The sequence below is a fragment of the Dendropsophus ebraccatus genome, chromosome 6 (genome assembly GCF_027789765.1).
Source record: "Dendropsophus ebraccatus isolate aDenEbr1 chromosome 6, aDenEbr1.pat, whole genome shotgun sequence".
Classification (NCBI taxonomy): domain Eukaryota; kingdom Metazoa; phylum Chordata; class Amphibia; order Anura; family Hylidae; genus Dendropsophus; species Dendropsophus ebraccatus.
In genome coordinates this window covers 153,384,248-153,411,705 of record NC_091459.1, presented here as the reverse complement: position 1 = coordinate 153,411,705, position 27,458 = coordinate 153,384,248, and the positions used below count along the sequence as shown (strand labels likewise).

The window sequence follows — 27,458 nt, the reverse complement described above, 5'->3', positions numbered from 1 at the left end:
CTCCATTACTTTCGGGATCTGTTATTAGGACAGGTGTGATCTATAGGGATCTGTTATTAGGACAGGTGTGATCTATAGGGATCTGTTATTAGGACGGGTGTTATCTATAGGGATCTGTTATTAGGACGGGTGTTATCTATAGGGATCTGTTATTAGGACGGGTGTTATCTATAGGGATCTGTTATTAGGACGGGTGTTATCTATAGGGATCTGTTATTAGGATGGGTGTTATCTATAGGGATCTGTTATTAGAATCGGTGTTATCTATAGGGATCTGTTATTAGGACGGGTGTTATCTATAGGGATCTGTTATTAGGATGGGTGTTATCTATAGGGATCTGTTATTAGAATCGGTGTTATCTATAGTGATCTGTTATTAGGATGGGTGTTATCTATAGGGATCTGTTATTAGAATCGGTGTTATCTATAGGGATCTGTTATTAAAATCGGTGTTATCTATAGGGATCTGTTATTAGAATCGGTGTTATCTATAGGGATCTGTTATTAGGATGGGTGTTATCTATAGGGATCTGTTATTAGGATGGGTGTTATCTATAGGCATCTGTTATTAGGATGGGTGTTATCTATAGGGATCTGTTATTAGAATCGGTGTTATCTATAGGGATCTGTTATTAGAATCGGTGTTATCTATAGGGATCTGTTATTAGGATGGGTGTTATCTGTAGGAATCTGATATTAGGATAGGTGTTATCTATAGGGATCTGTTAGAATAGGTGTTATCTATAGGGATCTGTTATTAGAATAGGGGTTATCTATAGGGATCTGTTATTAGAATAGGTGTTATCTATAGGGATCTGTTATTAGGATAGGTGTATATAGGGATCTGTTATTAGGATGGGTAGGATAGATTAGGATAGTTATTGGGATCTATACGAATCTGTTACTGGGATCTATAGGGATGTGCTATTGGGATGGGTGTTCTCTATAGGGATCCATTATTAGGATAGGTGCTATCTATAGGGATCTGTTATTAGGATAGGTGTGATCTATAGGGATCTGTTATTAGGATGGGTAGGATAGATTAGGATAGTTATTGGGATCTATACGAATCTGTTACTGGGATCTATAGGGATGTGCTATTGGGATGGGTGTTCTCTATAGGGATCCATTATTAGGATAGGTGCTATCTATAGGGATCTGTTATTAGGATAGGTGTGATCTATAGGGATCTGTTATTCGGACGGGTGTTATCTATAGGGATCTGTTATTAGGACGGGTGTTATCTATAGGGATCTGTTATTAGGACGGGTGTTATCTATAGGGATCTGTTATTAGGACGGGTGTTATCTATAGGGATCTGTTATTAGGATGGGTGTTATCTATAGGGATCTGTTATTAGAATCGGTGTTATCTATAGGGATCTGTTATTAGGACGGGTGTTATCTATAGGGATCTGTTATTAGGATGGGTGTTATCTATAGTGATCTGTTATTAGAATCGGTGTTATCTATAGTGATCTGTTATTAGGATGGGTGTTATCTATAGGGATCTGTTATTAGAATCGGTGTTATGGGATCTGTTATTAGGTTGGGTGTTATCTATAGGGATCTGTTATTAGAATCGGTGTTATCTATAGGGATCTGTTATTAGGATGGGTGTTATCTATAGGGATCTGTTATTAGGATGGGTGTTATCTATAGGCATCTGTTATTAGGATGGGTGTTATCTATAGGGATCTGATATTAGAATCGGTGTTATCTATAGGGATCTGTTATTAGAATCGGTGTTATCTATAGGGATCTGTTATTAGGATGGGTGTTATCTGTAGGGATCTGATATTAGGATGGGTGTTATCTATAGGCATCTGTTATTAGGATGGGTGTTATCTATAGGGATCTGATATTAGAATCGGTGTTATCTATAGGGATCTGTTATTAGAATCGGTGTTATCTATAGGGATCTGTTATTAGGATGGGTGTTATCTGTAGGGATCTGATATTAGGATGGGTGTTATGTATAGGGATCTGTTAGAATAGGTGTTATCTATAGGGATCTGTTATTAGAATAGGGGTTATCTATAGGGATCTGTTATTAGAATAGGTGTTATCTATAGGGATCTGTTATTAGGATAGGTGTATATAGGGATCTGTTATTAGGATGGGTAGGATAGATTAGGATAGTTATTGGGATCTATACGAATCTGTTACTGGGATCTATAGGGATGTGCTATTGGGATGGGTGTTCTCTATAGGGATCCATTATTAGGATAGGTGCTATCTATAGGGATCTGTTATTAGGACAGGTGTTATCTATAGGGATCTGTTATTAGGATAGGTGTTATCTATAGGGATCTGTTATTAGGATCATTGTCATCTATAAGGATCTGTTAATATGATAGGTGGAATCTATAGGCATCTGTTAAGGCTGAATTTGGCTGATAATCGCTCGGTGTAATAGCTACTATTAAAAGGCAATGATTGTGCATGCCGGCTGATCCATGTCTTTCAACATGTTGAAAGATTTTTGTTTAACGATAACGACGTTCTGCTGGCCGTCGCTCCGTGTAATAGGAGTGGCAGCAGCAGACCTGCTGGATCGTCCAGGGAGCCCCTACCGCAGCATCCTGTGCCCCCCTGTACTAACCCGCTTGCTGACGGTGCGCGTAATATCGGCTGCAGCGAGTGAGGAATGAGGAGCAAGGATGGGATGTTATTGGTATGGGTGGCATCTATAGGGATCTGTTATTGGGATCTATAGGCCTCCATGTCAAATTGAGGATTATGATAGTATGTTGGTGGATGAATGGGCGTAACAACAGATGCTGCACTTATGGGGGACACAACATGCCTGACTAAAATATCCCTCAGGCATTTACATTGAAAATGAAAAATGTAACAGAGACATTTACAAGGCCATATAAAGGGATTAAAGGGGGATTGACAGAATGTGAAGGTATATAAGTGCTGACAGTCTGTTATTACCTTTATATAGATCCTCCATTCCAACATCATTTCCCAGTGACAGTCACAGAGGCATGTCACCCATCCAGCTCTCATCTAAAGCCAAAGCTGAATCTTCCTGCAAGGAGGTGGGGGAGGCCTGGAGACAGAGAGGGGTGAGTGCCAGCACTCCTGTCAGTGACAAAGACCACGGAACAGAGGATCTATAGAACGGTGTCATCCCTTATATACACATGTGCTGGCAGTTCCCTTTAAGAACTGACATCTCACTGAAGTCAAAAGTACTTTGAAAATCCTCATAAAAAACCCTACAAACCTGACAATTTGTAAAAATTTGCAACCCACCCTGAGATTCCAAGTGCCATTCCGATGTGTATTTTCTTTCCTGCAGGGCAGAGGATGGATCATGCAGATAATTCAGACTGGAACCAAGGACCCCAGGGAAATCCACGATAATTCCACTCAAAAAAATGCCTGTAAATAACCAAATTTTATCATTTCCCACACACTAAATACCAATATGGTTTCTTCTCTGATGAGTTTAATGAGAAAAATGTAATGTACAATAATAAAATATTTTCCTTATTTTAAACATTAAATCATCTTTACAGTGTGACGTCTCTCATGTGTTACAACATTTGACTTTTTTGTGAAACATTTCCCACATACAGAACATGAATATGGCTTTTCCCCTGTGTGAATTCTCTCATGAGCCTCCACTTTGTCTTTGGTAATAAAACATTTCCCACATTCTGAACATGTAAATGGTTTCTCTCCTGTGTGAATTTTTTCATGAACCTCTAGTTTGTCTTTAGTAACAAAACATTTCCCACATTCTGAACATGGAAATGGCCTCTCTCCTGTGTGAATTCTTTCATGTCTAACAAGATGTGATTTATCTGTAAAACACTTTCCACATTCAGAACATGAAAACAGATTTTCCCCTGTGTGACTTCTCTCATGTCGTACAAGATTTGATTTATCTTTAAAACATTTCCCGCATTCTGAACATGGAAATTTCTCCTCTGCGTGACTCCTCCCATGTCTAATAAGATTAGATTTTTTTGAGAAACATTTCCCACATTCTGAACATGAATATGGTTTTTCTCTCATGTAAATGTTAAAATGATGAACAAGATCTGAGTTTTCTGTAAAACAGTTACCATATTCTGAACATGTATATATTTTTTCTCTTGCGTGACATCTTTGATGAGCCTTGAGTCTGTCTTTAGTAATAAAACATTTGCCACATTCTGCGCAGGCATATGGCTTCTCTCCAGTGTGAACTCTCTCATGTCTAACATGATCTGATCTATTTGTAAAACCTTTCCCACATTCTGAACATGAATATGGCTTCTCTCCTGTGTGAATTCTCTGATGATTCCTAAGTTTGCCTTTAGTAATAAAGCATTTCCCACATTCTGAACATGAATACGGCTTCTCCCCAGTGTGAATTCTTCTGTGTATGAAAAGACTGGATCTTCTTGTAAAATATTTCCCACATTCATCACATTGAACCCTTTTCTCCCCTTTCTGATCAGTGCCTGTGGTAAGAATCCATGATCGGTCAGGGGAGGGTTCCTCAGCATTATACGACAGATACGTAGTGTGAAGTCCTGGATGTACATTAGGGGTGAGGAGGTTTCCTTCCAGGGAGTGCGGCATAATATCTTCATCTTGTAATGTATCACTTAGCAGGGATATAACATTCTTAGCGGGATTCTCTGTCAGGATGAAACACATAATGTATGGGGTTTTTTTTTGTTTTAAACCACAAAGCAGAAACATCTCTTAACATTCCTATTAGGATACAAACACACGGGGCCTTGGACTACGAGTAACGTGTACTACCAATGCTTTGTAAATTGGTAAATGGGATTTTTTTCATAATATGAGCCCCCCGTGTGTCTGCATCCTGATAGTAGCCTGCCATATCCCCCCACAAACCCTTTCAGTGCACCTCGAAATCTGCAAGTTCCCCCTTCACTTTCCAGGGACGCCGCCAATCCGTTTCTGCTGGAAGAGACGCCAGAAGTGGGGTGAGGCCGGTCAGTGCATGGAGGAGGTAACCAGAGCTTCTCACCACACGCATACTGGGTGCGATCGCTAGGCAGCTGTGATCCCCCTTCTCTGCTCCAGGTCGCCCCCTATGGGGAGCCACTACACTGCACCCTGCTGTACTGCCAATGCAGAGTCATGAACTTTGACAGAGAATTGAAAAGTCAACCGATATCCAGCACGTCGTTTCCAGTCCTGGAGTACGCACACTCACATTATGCCGCCACTTTGCAGCCGCCAAATGTTAGAGAAATAGTCCCGGTATTGAGCCGAGTGATTCCCTACAATGTATCAGCTTGCCGCACAGTTCATCCGGCTCTCTCCACTGATCTCCACCCAATAACACATAGCGGATGACCTGTGCATGCAGTGTGCAGCTTTAACCCTTGCCATTCTGCTGGTGATATACGCTGCATTACATGAATAGATATTTATGGGTTGTGAAGCAGATCTACTGCATTTCAATTATTTCATATATGAAAATTTGCTTTCATACTCAATTGATTTGGATTACATGTAGAGATGAGTGGATCTACAATACAAGAGAAGCGCTTCATGTGCTCAGCACTCAATTTTTTTCGCGGTTGCTTTTGATCTCCATGCCTCTCCTCCCTAGGTGCCGGGAAAAGCTGGATTCGGTCCTAAAAAACTTCTCAGTTTCCAGGGACGAGATCCAGCTGTTCCAGGCACCCGGGGAGGATCGGCAAGGAAATAAAAGGCAGCTAGCATATAAACTGAGTGCCGAGCACATGAAGCGCTTCTCTTATATTGTAAATTCGATCATCTCTAAATACAAGCATGTTCTCAGAATGAATTATAATCGTAATCCAAGGTCTCACTGTACTTGAATAGTGTGTCCCTGTCCAGTCATCAGCTTCTTTACCAACAAAATGGGGGGGATTTATGAAGACCCGCGAACAAGTACGCCGGACTTATATTAGGCCCCGCCCCCTTTTCCCCGGCAGGATTCACTGTAGATTTGGATCATGATTTATGCCTGCGAGCATGATAAATGAGGTGCGGGAGGAGGTCACGCCCCCAAGCTCCCCCAGCCCACCCATCGGTCGAGCGGTGCGTACGCCAGGGAGAAGGGGCGAATCTACACCTTCTCCCTGGCGTACGCCTCAGGCGGCCATTTTATAAATTTCCCCCAATGAGTTCTTCAATACCAAATAGCATTAGTTTAGTTCCCTGATGCCGTCTGCTTCCTTTAACGCCACCTTGATGCAGAAAGTGCTTGCAGGAAGCAGAGGGAAGCGGGCAGCGGTGGAATCTGAGGAATGTCGGAAGGGTGGATGGGGAAGGGGCATGGTCACATTCTTCCAAAGACAGCATCACCCTTCTCTCTAGCTCTGGTGCGGTTTGCAGTTAAGATCCATTCACTTCAATAGAACTAAATTGGAAAACTTGCACCAAAACTGGAGACAAGACTGGTGCTGTCTCTGTAAGAAGGTGGCCATATTTTTCTAATCCTGGATAAGACCCTTTAAAGTACCTCCACTGCATAATGTCTAAAAAACCCCTCTCTAATCTCCTGATACCTCCTCACATACTGTCCTGTCCTCTCCATACATCTCTCCCCTAATCCCCTAATACCTCCTCACATACTGTCCTCTCCATACATCTCTACCCTAATCTCCTGATACCTCCTCACATACTGTCCTGTCCTCTCCATACATCTCTACCCTAATCTCCTGATACCTCCTCACATACTGTCCTGTCCTCTCCATACATCTCTACCCTAATCTCCTGATACCTCCTCACATACTGTCCTGTCCTTTCCATACATCTCTACCCTAATCTCCTGATACCTCCTCACATACTGTCCTGTCCTCTCCATACATCTCTACCCTAATCTCCTGATATCCCCTCACATACTGTCCTGTCCTCTCCATACATCTCTACCCTAATCTCCTGATACCTCCTCACATACTGTCCTCTCCATACATCTCTACCCTAATCTCCTGATACCTCCTCACATACTGTCCTCTCCATACATCTCTACCCTAATCTCCTGATACCTCCTCACATACTGTCCTCTCCTCTCCATACATCTCTACCCTAATCTCCTGATACCTCCTCACATACTGTCCTCTCCTCTCCATACATCTCTACCCTAATCTCCTGATACCTCCTCACATACTGTCCTCCCCTCTCCATACATCTCTACCCTAATCTCCTGATACCTCCTCACATACTGTCCTCTCCTCCATACATCTCTACCCTAATCTCCTGATACCTCCTCACATACTGTCCTCTCCTCTCCATACATCTCTACCCTAATCTCCTGATACCTCCTCACATACTGTCCTCTCCATACATCTCTACCCTAATCTCCTGATACCTCCTCACATACTGTCCTCTCCATACATCTCTCCCCTAATCCCCTAATACCTCCTCACATACTGTCCTCTCCTCTCCATACATCTCTACCCTAATCCCCTGATACCTCCTCACATACTGTCCTCTCCATACATCTCTCCCCTAATCTCCTGATACCTCCTCACATACTGTCCTGTCCTTTCCATACATCTCTACCCTAATCTCCTGATACCTCCTCACATACTGTCCTGTCCTCTCCATACATCTCTACCCTAATCTCCTGATATCCCCTCACATACTGTCCTGTCCTCTCCATACATCTCTACCCTAATCTCCTGATACCTCCTCACATACTGTCCTCTCCATACATCTCTACCCTAATCTCCTGATACCTCCTCACATACTGTCCTCTCCTCTCCATACATCTCTACCCTAATCTCCTGATACCTCCTCACATACTGTCCTCTCCTCTCCATACATCTCTACCCTAATCTCCTGATACCTCCTCACATACTGTCCTCTCCTCTCCATACATCTCTACCCTAATCTCCTGATACCTCCTCACATACTGTCCTCTCCATACATCTCTCCCCTAATCCCCTAATACCTCCTCACATACTGTCCTGTCCTCTCCATACATCTCTACCCTAATCTCCTGATACCTCCTCACATACTGTCCTCTCCTCTCCATACATCTCTACCCTAATCTCCTGATACCTCCTCACATACTGTCCTGTCCATACTTCTCTACCCTAATCTCCTGATACCTCCTCACATACTGTCCTCTCCATACATCTCTACCCTAATCTCCTGATACCTCCTCACATACTGTCCTCTCCTCTCCATACATCTCTACCCTAATCTCCTGATACCTCCTCACATACTGTCCTCTCCTCTCCATACATCTCTACCCTAATCTCCTGATACCTCCTCACATACTGTCCTCTCCTCTCCATACATCTCTACACTAATCTCCTGATACCTCCTCACATACTGTCCTCTCCTCCCCATACATCCCTACCCTAATCTCCTGATACCTCCTCACATACTGTCCTCTCCATACATCTCTACCCTAATCTCCTGATACCTCCTCACATACTGTCCTCTCCATACATCTCTACCCTAATCTCCTGATACCTCCTCACATACTGTCCTCTCCATACATCTCTACCCTAATCTCCTGATATCTCCTCACATACTGTCCTCTCCATACATCTCTACCCTAATCTCCTGATACCTCCTCACATACTGTCCTCTCCATACATCTCTACCCTAATCTCCTGATACCTCCTCACATACTGTCCTCTCCTCTCCATACATCTCTACCCTAATCTCCTGATACCTCCTCACATACTGTCCTCTCCATACATCTCTACCCTAATCTCCTGATACCTCCTCACATACTGTCCTCTCCTCTCCATACATCTCTACCCTAATCTCCTGATACCTCCTCACATACTGTCCTCTCCTCTCCATACATCTCTACCCTAATCTCCTGATACCTCCTCACATACTGTCCTCTCCATACATCTCTACCCTAATCTCCTGATACCTCCTCACATACTGTCCTCTCCTCTCCATACATCTCTACCCTAATCTCCTGATACCTCCTCACATACTGTCCTGTCCTCTCCATACATCTCTCCCCTAATCCCCTAATACCTCCTCACATACTGTCCTGTCCATACATCTCTACCCTAATCTCCTGATACCTGCTCACATACTGTCCTGTCCTCTCCATACATCTCTACCCTAATCTCCTGATATCCCCTCACATACTGTCCTGTCCTCTCCATACATCTCTACCCTAATCTCCTGATACCTCCTCACATACGGTCCTCTCCTCCCCATACATCTCTACCCTAATCTCCTGATACCTCCTCAGATACTGTCCTCTCCTCTCCATACATCTCTACCCTAATCTCCTGATACCTCCTCACATACTGTCCTGTCCTCTCCATACATCTCTACCCTAATCTCCTGATACCTCCTCACATACTGTCCTCTCCATACATCTCTACCCTAATCTCCTGATACCTCCTCACATACTGTCCTCTCCATACATCTCTACCCTAATCTCCTGATACCTCCTCACATACTGTCCTGTCCATACATCTCTACCCTAATCTCCTGATACCTCCTCACATACTGTCCTCTCCTCTCCATACATCTCTACCCTAATCTCCTGATACCTCCTCACATACTGTCCTCTCCTCTCCATACATCTCTACCCTAATCTCCTGATACCTCCTCACATACTGTCCTCTCCTCTCCATACATCTCTACCCTAATCTCCTGATACCTCCTCACATACTGTCCTCTCCATACATCCCTACCCTAATCTCCTGATACCTCCTCACATACTGTCCTCTCCTCTCCATACATCTCTACCCTAATCTCCTGATACCTCCTCACATACTGTCCTCTCCATACATCTCTACCCTAATCTCCTGATACCTCCTCACATACTGTCCTCTCCTCTCCATACATCTCTCCCCTAATCCCCTAATAACTCCTCACGGAATACGTCCGTGTTCCGACTAATGAACTCCTTGGCTTCCTGAGCCTGTTTTGGTGAAAGGCTGTCAGCAACACGTACTCTGGCAGCTGCTTCCCCTGAAACAGTCGGAGGAGCTAGCTTCCCTTCCCCTAAACATACCGACTGTGGGCAGCCAACACAAGTCTCTCTATCCTTCCATGGCTTCAGTAAATTGACATGGTAGATCTGCTGCGGTTTCCGCCGACCAGGCTGATGTACCTTGTAATTTACGTTGCTTACTTTCTCCAGAATTTCGTAGGGGCCCTGCCACCTCGCAAGGAACTTGCTGTCTACAGTCGGTACGAGAACCAAAACCCAATCTCCTGGGTTAAAGTTCCGGACCTGAGCTGCTCTATTGTAGACCTGACTACATATGGAGGCTTGCTGAGCTGCCTCCATATGTTCCCTGACAAGGGGCATCACTGTCTCCATCCGCTCCTGCATTTTAGTAACATACTCAATGACACTCTTGTGTGGAGTAGGCTGTTGCTCCCACGCCTCTTTGGCCACGTCGAGCAAGCCTCGGGGGTGTCTGCCATAAAGAAGTTCGAAGGGCGAGAACCCAGTAGAGGCCTGGGGCACTTCTCGCACTGCAAACATTAAATAGGGCAGAAGCAGGTCCCAGTCCCTCCCATCCTTAGACACTGCTCTTTTCAGCATATTTTTCAAAGTTTGATTAAACCTCTCCACAAGACCATCCGTTTGGGGGTGGTAAACAGATGTCCTTAACTGTTTAATGCCAAGCAACTTGCAGACTTCCTTCATGACCTTAGACATGAAGGGAGTCCCCTGGTCTGTCAGTATCTCTCTAGGTAACCCTACCCTTGAAAACATCTCCATTAATTCCTTAGCTATGAGTTTGGCAGAGGTATGGCGCAGCGGCACCGCCTCCGGGTACCGGGTTGCATAGTCAATAACTACTAAGATGTGTTGGTGACCCCTAGCAGACTTTGGAACTGGACCAACGAGGTCCATGGCAATCCTCTCGAATGGTACCTCTATAATCGGGAGGGGTACTAGAGGACTGCGGAAGTGCTGCTGGGGGCTAGTTATCTGACAGGTCGGACAAGACTTACAAAATTCCTCCACCTCTTTGAATACCCCAGGCCAATAAAACCTCTGCAGTATACGGTCCTGGGTTTTCTGTGCCCCAAGGTGTCCACCTAACACATGTTGGTGAGCAAGATTTAGTACCAGGTGACGATATGCCTGGGGCACTAATAATTGTTCAACATTCTCCCCACGTAGTTGAGTGACACGATATAACATATTGTGGTGAACCACAAAACGAGGAAGCCTCAGCTCCTTGTTGTTGTGGTTCACCATCGACCATTAAGACACTCCCCCGTGCTCGGGACAGAGTCGGGTCCCGGAGTTGCGCCGTGCCAAAATTGTCACCAGAGATGTCCAGATCTGACAATTCGGGGCCCGGTGGCAAGTCCTCTACATCCCCAACCATTACATTCACTGGAATTGTCTCCATCTCATCCACCGAAGTGGCGGTCACCCCTACGGCTGGCCCTTCTATCTCGGTGGCCCATGGTTCTGGCTTAACATCTGGATTAGGACCCTCAGCTTCTGCTCTGCCTGACTCTTGGGGACAGACATTCAAAAATGATGGCCACAATGCAGAGAATAAGGGAAAGTCTCTTCCTATTATCAGGTCATATGGCAGATTCGACGCTACTGCCACCTCATGGACTTTCTCCCCTGCAGGAGTTTTTATTACCACCTGGGCAGTAGGATAGTCTTTCAAGTCTCCATGAATACACAACACTCCAACTTTGCGCTTAGTGAACTGAGATGGAAGCGCCAGGGTATCCCGTACTAGGGTCACCAGGCTCCCCGAGTCCAGTAGAGCATTGACCCTGCACCTGCCGATAGACACTGGGCACATGGGAGGTGCCCTATCCTTGTCCGGGAGGTTAGCGGTACATACACTAACAGCAGGTCGGGCATAGAAGGATGTCCGGCAAGTATAGCCACAGTCCATAGGCTCAGAGGTTAAGGGGCACCTTGCCGCAACATGTCCCGGACCATTACAGCGCCAACAGCGGATAATGGGGACCTCATGTAACCTTGGGGAACGTTGGTTTGGTGGGGAGCTACTCCCAGCAGGAGGTTGAAGCTTTTTCTCAGCCACTGCAAGTGGGGGTATGGGACGGGGTGGCCTCCGGCCAGGGGTGCAGTCTCGCACCAAGTCTTGGGTAGCTACATAACGTTCCACCAGACCAACCAGCTGGTCTAAATTGCCTGGGTCACCTTGGCCTACCCAGCGCTGGATAGTGACCGGCAGACTGCGCACAAATCGGTCAACCACCACCCTTTCCACTATTTGGGCTGGAGTTAAAGTCTCGGGTTGGAGCCATTTCTTTACCAGGTGCAGCAGGTCATAGGCTTGAGACCTGGCGGCTCTGGATTCCACAAACCCCCACTGATATACACGTTGGGCCCGAACATATATATTGACCCCCAAGCGTGCCAGGATCTCACCTTTCAGCTTTTGGTAGTCCTGGGCGTCCTCCCGATTGTCGCACTACAAGGCCCAGCCACCTTGCAGTTTATGGTCATCAATCTTAATCACCGAGCAGCTCATCAGCAATTCACTTGTTCTTTAAAGGGGAACTCCGGGTAGAGGTAGAAAAAAAATGAAACTTCTGCAGAAGCATATAACAATACTTACCTGTCTATCCCACTTTTGAAACTACCAAAAATACATTTGTTTTGGTTTTTTTTTGTTCTGTTTTGTGTTTCTGTATTTCCTGGTTGAGCAGATGTACTCAGTACTACAGGTTCCAGAATGCAATGCTTTCCCTCAGCTGTTCCATCACAGTCCCCCACCCTGCCTATTCCCTACCCAAATCTATTGCAGAACATCTAGGCTGTGTTCACACATTGCAGATTTGTGTTACTGAATTATTTGCAGTACTTCATTTCATTGTGGTCCCACCCACACAGCGCTGTATTCTCTACCTGTAATGCGGATATTGGAATAAAGCAAAGAACTTTTTAAATTAAATTTTGATTTTTATTTTCCTTTCCACGCACATATTATGATCAAGCATCTTTTATCTTTTAATTTGATTCCCACAACTATTGATTATTATCGATATTATCTTACATGGGATATACTGTTTATGACTTGTTTTTTGTGCAGGTGGGATTGGCAGTGCCCGCTCTTATCCTCTCTGCTGTTTAGCATTAACTAATTGTGTCACTGCATCATTTTTGTGCAGATGCTGCAGTACTGCAATGACACTCCAACATGTGTGAACACAGCCCTAAATTCTCTGTAGACTTCTGCACAATCAGCGAAGTTGAAACACCTGCTTCTGGCTGGTCAGAGATGGTGAATCACGGACTGCCCCCTCTCTGCATAATCAGCCTGTGTCTAGCAAACACACACAATGTGAGACAGAGGCATGGGATATTTGTCTCCTAAGGTGGGAGAGCAGAAGGAGCAGGAGACAATGTGGATTGGCACAGAGGCCATATTTCTTCACTTCCTGGATTTCTATCAGTTACCAGTGTGGCAGAACTGTACAGATACAGTAATACGTTGTATAGACACATCTATAGAACTTTTAATAGAAACAGAATTATACTCACCGATAATTCTCTTTCTACGAAGTCTCCACGACAGCACACCTAAAATTGCCTCCTCCTGATCAGGGACAGGAAAAACACCAGAGAGGTTAAACCCCCCCCCCCCCCCTTCCTCCAAACACCAGTGTATTTTAAAGAAGAACACCGAGAAGGAAGACGTGAATTATAATATTAAATGAAAACCGTAACCAAGTAATAGGGTGGGATGTTAAGGTGCTGTCGTGGAGACTTCGTAGAAAGAGAATTATCGGTGAGTATAAATCACCGTTTCCCCCCTCGTCTCCGCGACAGCACACCTGAGAACTAACAGAGAAACACCTAGGGTGGGACAACAGCACTAAGGACTTTACGTCCAAAAGCCGTGTCATCAGCAGAAGAGACATCTAGACGATAATGCTTAGAGAAAGTGTTCAAATTCGTCCAGGTAGCTGCCCTACAAATTTGTTCAACTGAGGCTGAAGCCTTTTCTGCCCAAGAAAAGGACATAGCCCGGGTAGAGTGGGCCCTGACTGAAATGGGGGGAGTCTGTTTCATGACACTATAGGCTTCAGATATAGCGAGGCGAATCCATCGGGAGATGGAGCTCTTAGATGCTTTTTTCCCTTTGTTCACCCCCGCAAACTGGACAAAGATTTTTATCTACCCTCCAAGACTTGGTAGCATCTATGTACTGTAGTACTAAAAGGACCTTTCTTTTTCATTTTTTGGGTTAGGGCAGAAGGAGGGGACCACAATATCTTGGGACCTGTGAAATGATGTCACTACTTTAGGTAAAAAGTTAGGGTCTAATTTAAAGACTAGTTTGTCATCCAGAATACTTAAGAAGGGTTCTTGAATGCTGAGGGTCTGGAGTTCACCTACTCTACGTGCCGACGTAATAGCTACCAGAAATATAGTTTTTAAGGTAAGTTGTCTGAGTGAAATGGAAACTATTGGTTCGAAAGGGGGGCTAGATAGGCCAGACAGAACCGTATTAAGATTCCATGGGGGATGAAGATTCCTGATTCTGGGTCTGATGCGTTCTGCTGCCCTCAGAAATCTAGTTACCCAGGAGATGTCACACAGCTTAGAATTGTATAGGGCACTTAGAGCAGATACTTGCACCTTCAGAGTACTTGGGGCAAGACCAAGATCCAAGCCTGATTGGAGAAAGTCCAGAATGAGTGGCATATCTGGAGAGTCAAGGGAGAATTTTGGACCACACCAGGAAGAATATTTTTTCCAGATTTTTAAATAAATTTTCTTTGTAGAGTCCTTGCGGCTGAGGAGAAGGGTATCAATAACCTTCGGAGAGAATCCCTTCCTTTTTAGTATGGATTTTTCAGTATCCATGCAGATAGGTGCATCCTCTGGACTGATGGATGATGTACTGGGCCTTGCATGAGAAGGTCTTGTTTTGCTGGAAATAATATGGGATCCTCTATTGCCAGGCTTTTTAGAAGAGGATACCACACTCTTTTTGGGCAAGCCGGTACTACTAGTATTAGCGTGGTCTTTTGAGTCCTGAACTTTGCTAGTACTCGGGATATTAGTGGAATCGGAGGGAATGCATATAGAAGTCCCTGCGGCCACTGTTGATTTAACGCATCTATCCCTGCTGGAGAGTCCCTTGGATTGAGGGAGTAGAACAGTTTTACCTTTGCATTTTTCTTTGTTGCAAACAGGTCGAGTATCAGAAATCCCCATTTTACCCTTATCATGTCGAAGGCCCAAGGGACTAGGGACCACTCCCCTGGGTCTATGGTCTGACGACTTAAGAAGTCCGCCTCTAGGTTCCAAGACCCTTTTAGGTGAACCGCTTAGAGGGATATTATGTTTTGTTCTGCCCACTCGAATATTTTGTGTGCTAGATCCTGGAGTGGACTGTGACGAGCCCCTCCTTGATGTTGAATGAATGCCACTGTCGTCATATTGTCGGAATGTATCAGAACATGATGATTTTTTTGTGAGATGTTCTGATGCTTTTAGTGCCTTCCATACTGTCATTAGCTCCCTGAAGTTTGAGGATCTTTCTTGAATCGACTGGCTCCATGTTCCTTGCAGCGACAGACCTGGTAGATGAGCTCCCCATCCTGTCGCACTTGCGTCGGTCGTTATCTCGACTAGGTCGGGTTGATGCCAGTGTACTCCCTTCTCTAGATTTTTCTTTAGAAGCCACCAACGCAGAGACAACCTTGTGTCTTTTGGAAGACAAATTGTCTTGTCGAGGGACGTTTGTTTCTTGTCCCACTTGGACAGGATTAACTTCTGGAGTGGCCTTGAGTGGAACTGGGCCCATGCCACCGACTGGATACAGGATGTCAGGTGACCCAGAACTGACATCGCTAGACGTATCGGGCAAGTTTTTTGGGATACAAACTTTCTTATGAGACTTTGAAGGTTTGATTGCTTCTCTGCTGGCAGGAAGGACATCTGGAGACGGGAGTTTAGCAGGGTTCCCAGGAAGACTTTTTCGTGACTTGGAGTTAGATTTGACTTCTCCATATTCAGGATCCACCCCAGAGATTGAAGAAGTTGTAGGGTCCTCTGGAGGTGGGTCTCTAGGATAGACTTCGAGTCGGCAATCACCAGTATGTCGTCTAGGTATGGGATGATTACAATCGCTTCCTCTCTGAGAATCGCCATCATTTCTATCATGACCTTTGAGAAGATTCTGGGAGCAGAGGAGAGACCAAATGGTAGACATACAAACTGGTAATGAAAAATCTGTTTGTTGACCTTTATTGCGAACCTGAGATACAGCTGGGATGTCGGATGTATGGGCAGATGGTAGTAGGCATCCTTTAAGTCTATCGTTGCCATGACAGCACCTTTTTTTATTAATTGTGATGCTGTTTTCACCGTTTCCATTTTGAATTTTCTGTAGGTCACAAATCTGTTCAGTGGCTTTAGATTGATGATCGTGCGTGATTTTCCATTTGGTTTTTGGATTGAGAACAGACGGGAGTAATGACCCTGACCTATCTGATTTTTTGGAACGGGACAAATTGCGCCTAGTTGAATAAGCTCTTGAACACCTTTCAGTATCTGACTCTGAGTCTGATGGCCCTGAGTTGTTACCACAAAACGAGAGGGGGGGGGGGGGGAAGAGTTGAACTCTATTATATAACCTTGGTTGATTATTTGGGTTATCCATGTGTTTGGGATTAGAGCACTCCATGTAGGGCCAAAATGACAAAGTCTCCCCCCCACCTGTATGGAGTCATTGTTTGGTAGCGGACTTATCTTGGTTGGGGTTAAAGATAAAGTTTTTTCCTTTACCCCCCTTATTGTAAGACCAGCGACCTGTTTTACCCTTATTACTTCTCTGGGACTGGTCTGATCGTGATTGGCCACGAAAGGAAGATTTAGTAGATTTAGGCTTATCTGTAGAATGAACTTTCTTTCTGTCCCCTGCCTTTTCCAGAATCTTGTCTAAGTCTGCACCAAAGACAAACTGACCGTGGAAAGGGAGGGAACACAACTTATTTTTAGAAGCCATGTTCCCAGTCCAGGATTTTAGCCATACAACCCTTCTAGCAGAGTTAGCAAGGGCCGAAGCTCTGGCCGACATCTTAACTACTTCTGCTGATGCATCAGCCAGAAAGCTAGTAGCCATTTTAAGGACTGGTAGAGACTCTAATATTTTAGCTCTAGGAGTTTTGCCCTGGAGATGTATTTCTAGCCATACAATCAGGGTTCAGGCTACGCAAGTAGATGCAACATTCGGCCTTAACATAGTTGTTACTACCTCCCAAGTCTTTTTTAGGAGACTCTCAGCTTTACGATCCATGGGATCCCGCAGCTGGGTAGCATCCTCGAATGGAATAGAGGTGTTTTTAGCAACCTTAGCCACTGGGATATCAATCATTGGAACTGTATCCCAGTCTGTACTGTCCTTTTCTTCAAAGGGGTAACGTCTTTTTAACCCTTTGGGAAGGACGGAGCTTTTTTTTTGGCTTAGCCCACTCGGATTTAATCATAGCATGAATATTTTCGTGTACTGGGAAGGCAATAGGTTTACTGGAAGCAAGACCCCCAAATATTTGATCTTGAATAGTTTTAGGCTTTTCCTCCTCTGTAATATTGAGGGTAGCTCTAATTGCTTTGATTAATTCCTGAGTGTCCTCTGGACTAAATAGATATTTCCTGGGGACACCAGGTTCCTCCTCAACACACTCCCCTTCTTCCACATCGGAGGTAGGATTGTCACGGTCAGAATTATACACATCTATAGCAAGATTATTATCTTCATCATTAGAATCAGAAATAACAGGTTTTACACGTTTCCTTTTAGGAGGAGTGGAATGTTTTGTGGCAGATGGACCCGGTTTAGAAGCCAGTGCTAAACGAATCTCAATCTGCTACACAGAGGATTATTGCCCACAGGATCCAAGTCTGTACCACATACTGCACATCTCCTTGAGGAAACAATAGGCTTTTGTGCATTTGAATCCTTGTCATCCTATAAAAATAGGAGAAGGATGAGCATATATAACACCATATATCAGCAGTAAGGCTTGCTGAGGCCATACTCACGATCCGGACTGGTGATTCCCTGTCAGAAGCTGAAGTGGCAGGAGATCTCATCTTGCTGCCTTGCTGCTGCAGGAAGGAGACCCGACACTCACAGTGTATAGGAGCTCCCTTAGTGCTGTAAAATGGACTGCTTCTGGTCCTTTGCTTGGACAGGAGCAGTGTCCATTCACTCAGCACACTTGCTGTTTGAATCTTGGCGCCAAATAAGCGCCCACGTGACCTGGTGCCGATCTGGAAGTGAAATAGGCGTCTCCTCTGCGCTCCGGTCCTCCTGCCGAAGCCGCCGTAGTTAGAAGGCCGAACTTCCGGTTTTCGGCAGCGCACCGGAAGTGACGTTTCGCGCAGCGTGGACGTCACCAGACCTCGGATGGTAGGCCTCAGCCAGGCGGGAGTCGGATCGGGTGAAGCTGGCCTATGCGGGCGTCCCCTGGATTCAGCCTGAGACCGTCTGCAGGAGACACTGAAAAATGAGGCTGGGAAGCTGCAGTTCAGCTCCCGAGCGAGCAGTGGGCCAGCCAGAGGAAGGGGAATGATTTGAATCTCGCCCGATCCTCTCCACCGTGAGTAAAATTACCTGCCAGGACCACACAGAGCCCTAGCACCTCTCTGCTCCTGCTCCTGAAAGGGACAGGAAAAACACTGGTGTTTGGAGGAAGGGGGGGGGGGTTAACCTCTCTGGTGTTTTTCCTGTCCCTGATCAGGAGGAGGCAATCTCAGGTGTGCTGTCGTGGAGACGAGGGGGGAAAACAAGTTTTCCTTATCCGGAGTTACCCTTTAGCTAACGCAATATACAAAGGAGAAAGACCCTAGTATAATGTGCACAGAGGTGACCCCATATTACTGGTTAGTGGCCCATAAGTCCCAATCCCTGCACTTCTCTCTTCTACCACCAGATAGACCAGATCTGCTATAATATTCTCCATGTCTCCTGTTACCTTGTGATGTGAGGCCGGGCGGCTGATCCTCCATCATGGGCGGCTGATCCTCCATCATGAGCGGCTGCTCCCCCCGGTACAGATCCTTGTGTCCTTCTACATACTCCCACTCCTCCATGGAGAAATAGACGGCCACATCCTGACACCTTATAGGAACCTGACACACACAATGATCACACAGTCATCCCCCCCAGCCTGCTGCCTCCTGGATTACTCTATCATCTCCCAGCATTCCCCAGTGTCACCTCTCCAGTCAGCAGCTCAGTCATCCTGTGGGTGAGTTCTAGGATCTTCTGCTCATGTATCAGTGATGGAGGCTCCGTGATGGGGCCCCGGGCCCTGCTCCGCCCTCCTGACTCCTGGGGGAAGGCCACACCCTCCCCCCATGTCTTCTTCACTATGGTGTAATCCTGGGGATGGAGAGAGACAATCAGGGGACTGAGCTCAGTATTCCTGCCAAAATATACACTAGCGCAAAGGGCCATTAGCCCAAAGGGCCCCGGATCACCCCTGGTAAATCAATTAAAAAGTAACTTTTAATAAACTAGTATATACTTAAAAAATATAAACACTGTGATAGAGTTAAAAACACTCCCAAAGTCCACTAATACTAATATGTTTATGTCCACCAGCCGGTGGTACTATGTATTATTACTGAATAGCTGCAGTTTACTCGGTCTGAGAACTTTGGGAGTAGCTGATTAAAACCTAACACTCCGCCGGTGGCTGGTGGACATAAACATATTAGTATTAGTGGACTTTGGGAGTGTTTTTAACTCTATCACGGTGTTTATATTTTTTAAGTATATACTAGTTTATTAAAAGTTATGTTTTAATTGATTTACCAGGGGTGATCCGGGGCCCTTTGGGCTAATGGCCCTTTGCACTAGTGTGCATTCTGTTTAAATGTACCCTGGACCCCCTAGGTTATTTTCGGCACCTTCGTTGTTTGTTTGCAGTATTCCTGCCTCCTCCTCACTACAAAGAGGAGATTGTCCCCCTGTATAGAGCTCTAGTGAGGAGGAGGAGACACATCTGGACTACTGGGGTCAGTGCTGGAGACCACCGCACCTAAAAGGACGAGACCAGATCCAGAACATAGAGCGGGGGAGGGAGGGGCCCAAAGAGCCCAGACAAGAATGGTGGAAATCTAGAGAAGTTACCTCTCCGGTCAGCAGGCGGATGATCTCCAAGGTGACGTGTAATATTCTCTTACTGATCTCATTCCTGTCCTTCTCCATCCTTGGGGGGGTCATTCAGGAGAAGAAGCGTCTGGGGGAGAAGAGGAGACAACTGGAGCATAAGGAGGGGCTAGTCCTCCCGGGGCTTTATGTCACAGCCAGGGGCCTCAGCATATGTAACACACACAGCCTCACTTATTAAAAGGGATATTCCCCCCAAGAGCCAAAAAATTAAAGTGACTGTACCACCAGGCCCAGGCTGAAGCACTGGCGGCGGGCCGACCCACCCCCAGTGGGAAGAAACCCCAGCCCCTCCATGACATGACTCATCAGAATCAATGGAACCCTATCAAAGAGGGGCTAGGGTTTCCTCCCACTAAGGGTGGGTCGGCCGCAAGTGAGTCATCACCGGGTGATTCGCGGGGGTGGGGTCGGGGAAGGGGGGCTGGTCGGTGTTGCCGCTGGCGGCCAGCATCGGTTCAGTTGCGGGGGGTTAGCCGCTGGCGGCCATCAGGTGGGGTTCACACATTCGGGGGAAATGAGGGGGGCTGCTTTCAGAGAGGGAGACAGTGATTAGCAGCAGCAGCTGTCAGTGTCCTCTCTCTCTTCAGTGGACTGGGTTATGCTGCGTTTACACAGAGCGATAATTCGCCCGATCGTACGATTAACGATATCAAAAGAACAATGTTTTTTTTAGAACAATCAGCGTTTAGACGAAACGATATATCGTACGGAAAAATCGTTTTGCGATCGCTTAAGCCTATCTCGCACATAGGTAAAATCAGTAAACGACTGTTTACACGAAATGATCTGCGATTTTTTTGCAAACATGAACATGTTGTAAGATCAAAATGAACGATTTCTTGCTCCTCGCTTGATCGTTCGCTGTGTTTACACGTACGATTATCGTTCGAATTCGATCGTTATTGTGCAAATCCGCACGATAATCGTTCCGTGTAAACGCAGCATTAGAAGCACTAACCCGCCCATTGAAGAGGCTGAGGACACATGATGCCGTCTCAGAGGGTGGGGGCCAGGAGCAGGGAGCCGTGTCAGAGTGGACTGAGGTCTGATGATTCTATGTGTTCGGTGGGGGTGAATGCATCTAAATAACAGCAAAACTGTGCAGAATCCATAATAACTTTATATTGGAAAGATGGAAAACTAGGGGTGGGTAACGTGTTCATGCAAAAATAATATTGGGGGGGGATACCCTTTTAGGCACTTAGGACAAAGCTTATTAGAACCATCACAATGCATAAGATGTTACAGCTGGAAACACCTGAAGCATAGAGGAACAACAGCTGTATACTGATACTGGGGAGGGGGCTCTCCACAGTATTTGGGTGACAGTATCACATTGTCCCTGCTAGTGATAGCACAGTATATGGGTGATAGCACAGTACCGGATGGCACAGTATGTGGGTGATAGCACAGTACCTGATAACACAGTATGTGGGTGATAGCACAGTACGTGGGTGATAGCACAGCACGTGGGTGATAGCACAGCACGTGGGTGATAGCACAGCACGTGATAACACAGTATGTGGGTAATAGCACAGTATGTTAGTGATAGCACAGTATGTGGGTGATAGCACAGTACCTGATAACACAGTATGTGGGTGATAGCACAGTACCTGATAGCACAGTATGTGGGTGATAGCACAGTACCTGATAGCACAGTATGTAGGTGATGGCACAGTATGTGGGTGATAGCACAGTACCTGATAGCATAGTATGTGGGTGATGGCACAGTATGTGGGTGATAGCACAGTACCTGATAGCACAGTATGTGGGTGATGGCACAGTATGTGGGTAATAGCACAGTATGTTAGTGATAGCACAGTACCTGATAACACAGTATGTGGGTGATAGCACAGTACCTGATAACACAGTATGTGGGTGATAGCACAGTACCTGATAGCACAGTATGTGGGTGATAGCACAGTACCTGATAGCACAGTATGTGGGTGATAGCACAGTATGTAGGTGATGGCACAGTATGTGGGTGATAGCACAGTACCTGATAGCATAGTATGTGGGTGATGGCACAGTATGTGGGTGATGGCACAGTACCTGATAGCACAGTATGTGGGTGATAGCACAGTACCTGATAGCACAGTATGTGGGTGATAGCACAGTATGTAGGTGATGGCACAGTATGTGGGTGATAGCACAGTACCTGATAGCATAGTATGTGGGTGATGGCACAGTATGTGGGTGATGGCACAGTATGTGGGTGATGGCACAGTACCTGATAGCACAGTATGTGGGTGATAGCACAGTATGTGGGTGATAGCACAGTACCTGATAGCACAGTATGTGGGTGATGGCACAGTATGTGGGTGATGGCACAGTATGTGGGTGATAGCACAGTACCTGATAGCACAGTATGTGGGTGATAGCACAGTATGTGGGTGATAGCACAGTACCTGATAGCACAGTATGTGGGTGATAGCACAGTACCTGATAGCACAGTATGTGGGTGATAGCACAGTATGTGGGAGATAGCACAGTATGTGGGAGATATCACAGTACCTGATAGCACAGTACGTGGGTGATAGCACAGTACCTGATAGCACAGTATGTGGGTGATAGCACAGTATGTGGGTGATAGCACAGTACCTGATAGCACAGTATGTGCAGGGCTCCAGATGGCGACCAAAATGGTCGCCAATGCGACTAACATCTTGCAAATGGCGCCCAGATTTATTAATCTGGGCGCCATTTGCGACTGGCCCCGGCGGCGCGCTGTCTCTTTAAGGACTTCCGCCTTCCGCACGCTGCGCCGAATCACGTGGCGCCTCTGCGGCCGTCCGTCCAATGAATGACGGACGTGCTGGATGACGTGTGCGGGGACACGCTTCTCCAGTGACGTCATCCAGCACGTCCGTCATTCATTGGACGGACGGACGCAGAGGCGCCACACTCCTCCAGCGCTTCTCTCCCGCCTCTCCTCACCCGGCGCCGCGGTTCTTCAAGTTCACCCCAGCGGCACCAAGATTGTGGATAGTGTGTGAGTACAACCGGAGGGACGGCAGGGGTGGCGGCCGGCCAGTAATGTGTGTGGGGGGACCGCGGCCTGGGCGGGGGATTGGTAGTGTGTCTGTTGTGATGGCGGCCAGGCGCGGTAGTCAGTGCGTGTGGGGTGCGAGGGGGGGGGGGTATGTATAGACTACACAGTACCACTTCCCTCAGTGTGTATGTATAGACTGCACAGTACCACTTCCCTCAGTGTCTGTATGTATAGACTGCACAGTACCACTTCCCTCAGTGTCTGTATGTATAGACTGCACAGTACCACTTCCCTCAGTGTGTATGTATAGACTGCACAGTACCACTTCCCTCAGTGTCTGTATGTATATACACTGCACAGTACCACTTCCCTCAGTGTCTGTATGTATATACACTGCACAGTACCACTTCCCTCAGTGTCTGTATGTATATACACTGCACAGTACCACTTCCCTCAGTGTGTGTGTATGTATATACACTGCACAGTACCACTTCCCTCAGTGTGTGTGTATGTACACACTGCACAGTACCACTTCCCTCAGTGTCTGTATGTATATACACTGCACAGTACCACTTCCCTCAGTGTCTGTATGTATATACACTGCACAGTAACACTTCCCTCAGTGTCTGTATGTATATACACTGCACAGTAACACTTCCCTCAGTGTCTGTATGTATATACACTGCACAGTACCACTTCCCTCAGTGTCTGTATGTATAGTCACAGTACCACTTCCCTCAGTGTCTGTATATATAGACTGCACAGTACCACTTCCCTCAGTGTCTGTATGTATAGTCACAGTACCACTTCCCTCAGTGTCTGTATGTATATACACTGCACAGTACCACTTCCCTCAGTGTCTGTATGTATATACACTGCACAGTACCACTTCCCTCAGTGTCTGCATGTATATACACTGCACAGTACCACTTCCCTCAGTGTCTGTATGTATATACACTGCACAGTACCACTTCCCTCAGTGTCTGTATGTATATACACTGCACAGTAACACTTCCCTCAGTGTCTGTATGTATATACACTGCACAGTACCACTTCCCTCAGTGTGTGTGTATGTATATACACTGCACAGTACCACTTCCCTCAGTGTGTGTGTATGTATACACTGCACAGTACCACTTCCCATATACATTGCCACAGGGGCTATATGTCATCGGCTGCCGGGGGCTATATATATATATAGTAGATCATTGCCGGTAAGATGGCAGCTGGCTGAGGGAACACACCGGCAGCAGGGGGGTATATGGTTGTCAAGTTGCAAGTTTCCATGTTGAACGTTTTCAAACTAAGAAAAGAGAGAATCTAAAGGATGAGGAGGATGAGGAGGAGGAGGAGGAGGCTGCCGCGGCCTCTGCACACAGTAAGTCCCATGTAACATAACATTAATTTTACATGTTTTAAAATGTTGGCGACCAAATATTCTATTTGGCGCCTAAATTTTTCAGGTTAGGAGCCAATGGCTCCTAGGTAAATTTTTTAGTCTGGAGCCCTGATGTGGGTGATAGCACAGTATGTAGGTGATGGCACAGTATGTGGGTGATAGCACAGTATGTGGGTGATAGCACAGTACCTGATAGCACAGTATGTGGGTGATAGCACAGTACCTGATAGCACAGTATGTGGGTGATAGCACAGTATGTGGGTGATGGCACAGTACCTGATAGCACAGTATGTGGGTGATAGCACAGTATGTAGGTGATGGCACAGTATGTAGGTGATAGCACAGTACCTGATAGCACAGTATGTGGGTGATAGCACAGTACCTGATAGCACAGTATGTGGGTGATAGCACAGTACCTGATAGCACAGTATGTGGGTGATAGCACAGTATGTAGGTGATGGCACAGTATGTAGGTGATAGCACAGTACCTGATAGCACAGTATGTGGGTGATAGCACAGTACCTGATAGCACAGTATGTGGGTGATGGCACAGTATGTGGGTGATAGCACAGTACCTGATAGCACAGTATGTGGGTGATAGCACAGAACCTGATAGCACAGTATGTGGGTGATAGCACAGTACCTGATAGCACAGTACCTGATAGCACAGTATGTGGGTGATAGCACAGTACCTGATAGCACAGTATGTGGGTGATAGCACAGAACCTGATAGCACAGTATGTGGGTGATAGCACAGTATGTGGGTGATAGCACAGTACCTGATAGCACAGTATGTGGGTGATAGCACAGTACCTGATAGCACAGTATGTGGGTGATAGCACAGTATGTGGGTGATAGCACAGTACCTGATAGCACAGTACCTGATAGCACAGTATGTGGGTGATAGCACAGTACCTGATAGCACAGTATGTGGGTGATGGCACAGTACCTGATAACACAGTATGTGGGTGATAGCACAGTATGTAGGTGATGGCACAGTATGTGGGTGATAGCACAGTACCTGATAGCACAGTATGTGGGTGATAGCACAGTATGTGGATGATAGCACAGTATGTGGGTGATAGCACAGTACCTGATAACACAGTATGTGGGTGATAGCACAGTATGTGGGTGATAGCACAGTACCTGATAGCACAGTATGTGGGTGATAGCACAGTACCTGATAACACAGTATGTGGGTGATAGCACAGTACCTGATAGCACAGTATGTGGGTGATAGCACAGTATGTGGGTGATAGCACAGTATGTGGGTGATAGCACAGTACCTGATAGCACAGTACCTGATAGCACAGTATGTGGGTGATAGCACAGTACCTGATAGCACAGTATGTGGGTGATAGCACAGTATGTGGGTGATAGCACAGTATATGGGTGATAGCACAGTATGTGGGTGATAGCACAGTACCTCATAGCACAGCACGTGGGTGATAGCACCTACCTGACCAGCAGCCACTGTGACTCAGGACACTGCAGGACCTGCCATGATGCCACTGTCATGTGACCCATATAAGGGGGGCTCTGCAGTGGGAAGGATGGAGTATTTGCAGGAAACTTCCAGCGGTTGGGGTTAGTAATCCTACAATGACAGAAATCCATCCATCTATCCTAAGGTAATAAGGATGGAAACACTAACAGGGCGACGAGACGGAGCAGAGCGGCTTTGCCTGGCAACAAGCTTCTGTATCAAATTGAGGATGAAGGATCTGTAAGGTGATCATGTGATATGAAGGGGCGGAGCTCAGCAGCCTAAGAAATAGGGGAGGATGAAGGACCTGTGATGTGATCATGTGTCCTGAGGGGGCGGAGTTCTGCAGTATAAAGGTTAGGGGGAGGAATCTGAACATGTGATCGGATCATGTGATCTGAGGGGCGGAGCTCAGGAGTATATATAGCACAGTATGTGGGTGATAGCACAGTACCTGATAGCACAGTATGTGGGTGATAGCACAGTATGTGGGTGATGGCACAGTACCTGATAGCACAGTACCGGATGGCACAGTATGTGGGTGATAGCACAGTATGTGGGTGATAGCACAGTATGTGGGTGATAGCACAGTACCTGATAGCACAGTACCGGATGGCACAGTATGTGGGTGATAGCACAGTATCGGAATGCACAGTATGTGGTTGATAGCACAGTACCTAATAGCACAGTATGTGGGTGATAGCACAGTACCTGATAACACAGTATGTGGGTGATAGCACAGTACCGGATGGCACAGTATGTGGGTGATAGCACAGTATGTGGGTGATGGCACAGTACCTGATAACACAGTATGTGGGTGATGGCACAGTACCTGATAGCACAGTATGTGGGTGATAGCACAGTACCTGATAGCACAGTATGTGGGTGATAGCACAGTACCTGATAGCACAGTATGTGGGTGATAGCACAGTATGTGGGTGATAGCACAGTACCTGATAGCACAGTATGTGGGTGATAGCACAGTACCTGATAGCACAGTATGTAGGTGATGGCACAGTATGTGGGTGATAGCACAGTACCTGATAGCACAGTATGTGGGCGATAGCACAGTACCTTATAGCACAGTATGTGGGTGATAGCACAGTATATGGGTGATAGCACAGTATGTGGGTGATAGCACAGTATGTGGGTGATAGCACAGTACCTGATAGCACAGTATGTGGGTGATAGCACAGTACCTGATAGCACAGTATGTGGGTGATAGCACAGTACCTGATAGCACAGTATGTGGGTGATAGCACAGTACCTGATAGCACAGTATGTGGGTGATAGCACAGTACCTGATAGCACAGTATGTGGGTGATAGCACAGTATGTGGGTGATAGCACAGTATGTGGGTGGTAGCACAGTATGTGGGTGATAGCACAGTACCTGATAGCACAGTATGTGGGTGATAGCACAGTATGTGGGTGATAGCACAGTACCTGATAGCACAGTATGTGGGTGATAGCACAGT

The 27,458-nt window shown here is 46.2% G+C and overlaps 1 protein-coding gene across 1 annotated transcript; it reads right to left on the bottom strand.

The window, feature by feature from the left end:
• Nucleotides 1-3,449: 3,449 nt before the first annotated feature.
• Nucleotides 3,450-26,199, bottom strand: LOC138794575 (gastrula zinc finger protein XlCGF26.1-like). Its single transcript, XM_069973337.1, has 5 exons — nucleotides 25,955-26,199; nucleotides 20,063-20,171; nucleotides 19,145-19,309; nucleotides 18,900-19,056; nucleotides 3,450-4,645 (listed from the first exon to the last, which is right to left on the bottom strand). The coding sequence occupies exons 2-5, from the start codon at nucleotides 20,153-20,155 to the stop codon at nucleotides 3,516-3,518; spliced, it is 1,545 nt and encodes a 514-aa protein (XP_069829438.1). The 5' UTR covers nucleotides 20,156-20,171; nucleotides 25,955-26,199; the 3' UTR covers nucleotides 3,450-3,515.
• Between the last annotated feature and the right edge of the window lie 1,259 nt (nucleotides 26,200-27,458).

Coding starts and splice junctions, on each gene's coding strand:
- LOC138794575 (XM_069973337.1), bottom strand. CDS start 20,155: ATGACCCCCCCAAGGATGGAGAAGGACAGGAATGAGATCAGTAAGAGA. Junction 19,057..19,144: donor CTGAGCTGCTGACTGGAGAG/GTGACACTGGGG, acceptor TGTGTGTGTCAG/GTTCCTATAAGGTGTCAGGA. Junction 4,646..18,899: donor GCCCGGCCTCACATCACAAG/GTAACAGGAGAC, acceptor TCATCCTGACAG/AGAATCCCGCTAAGAATGTT.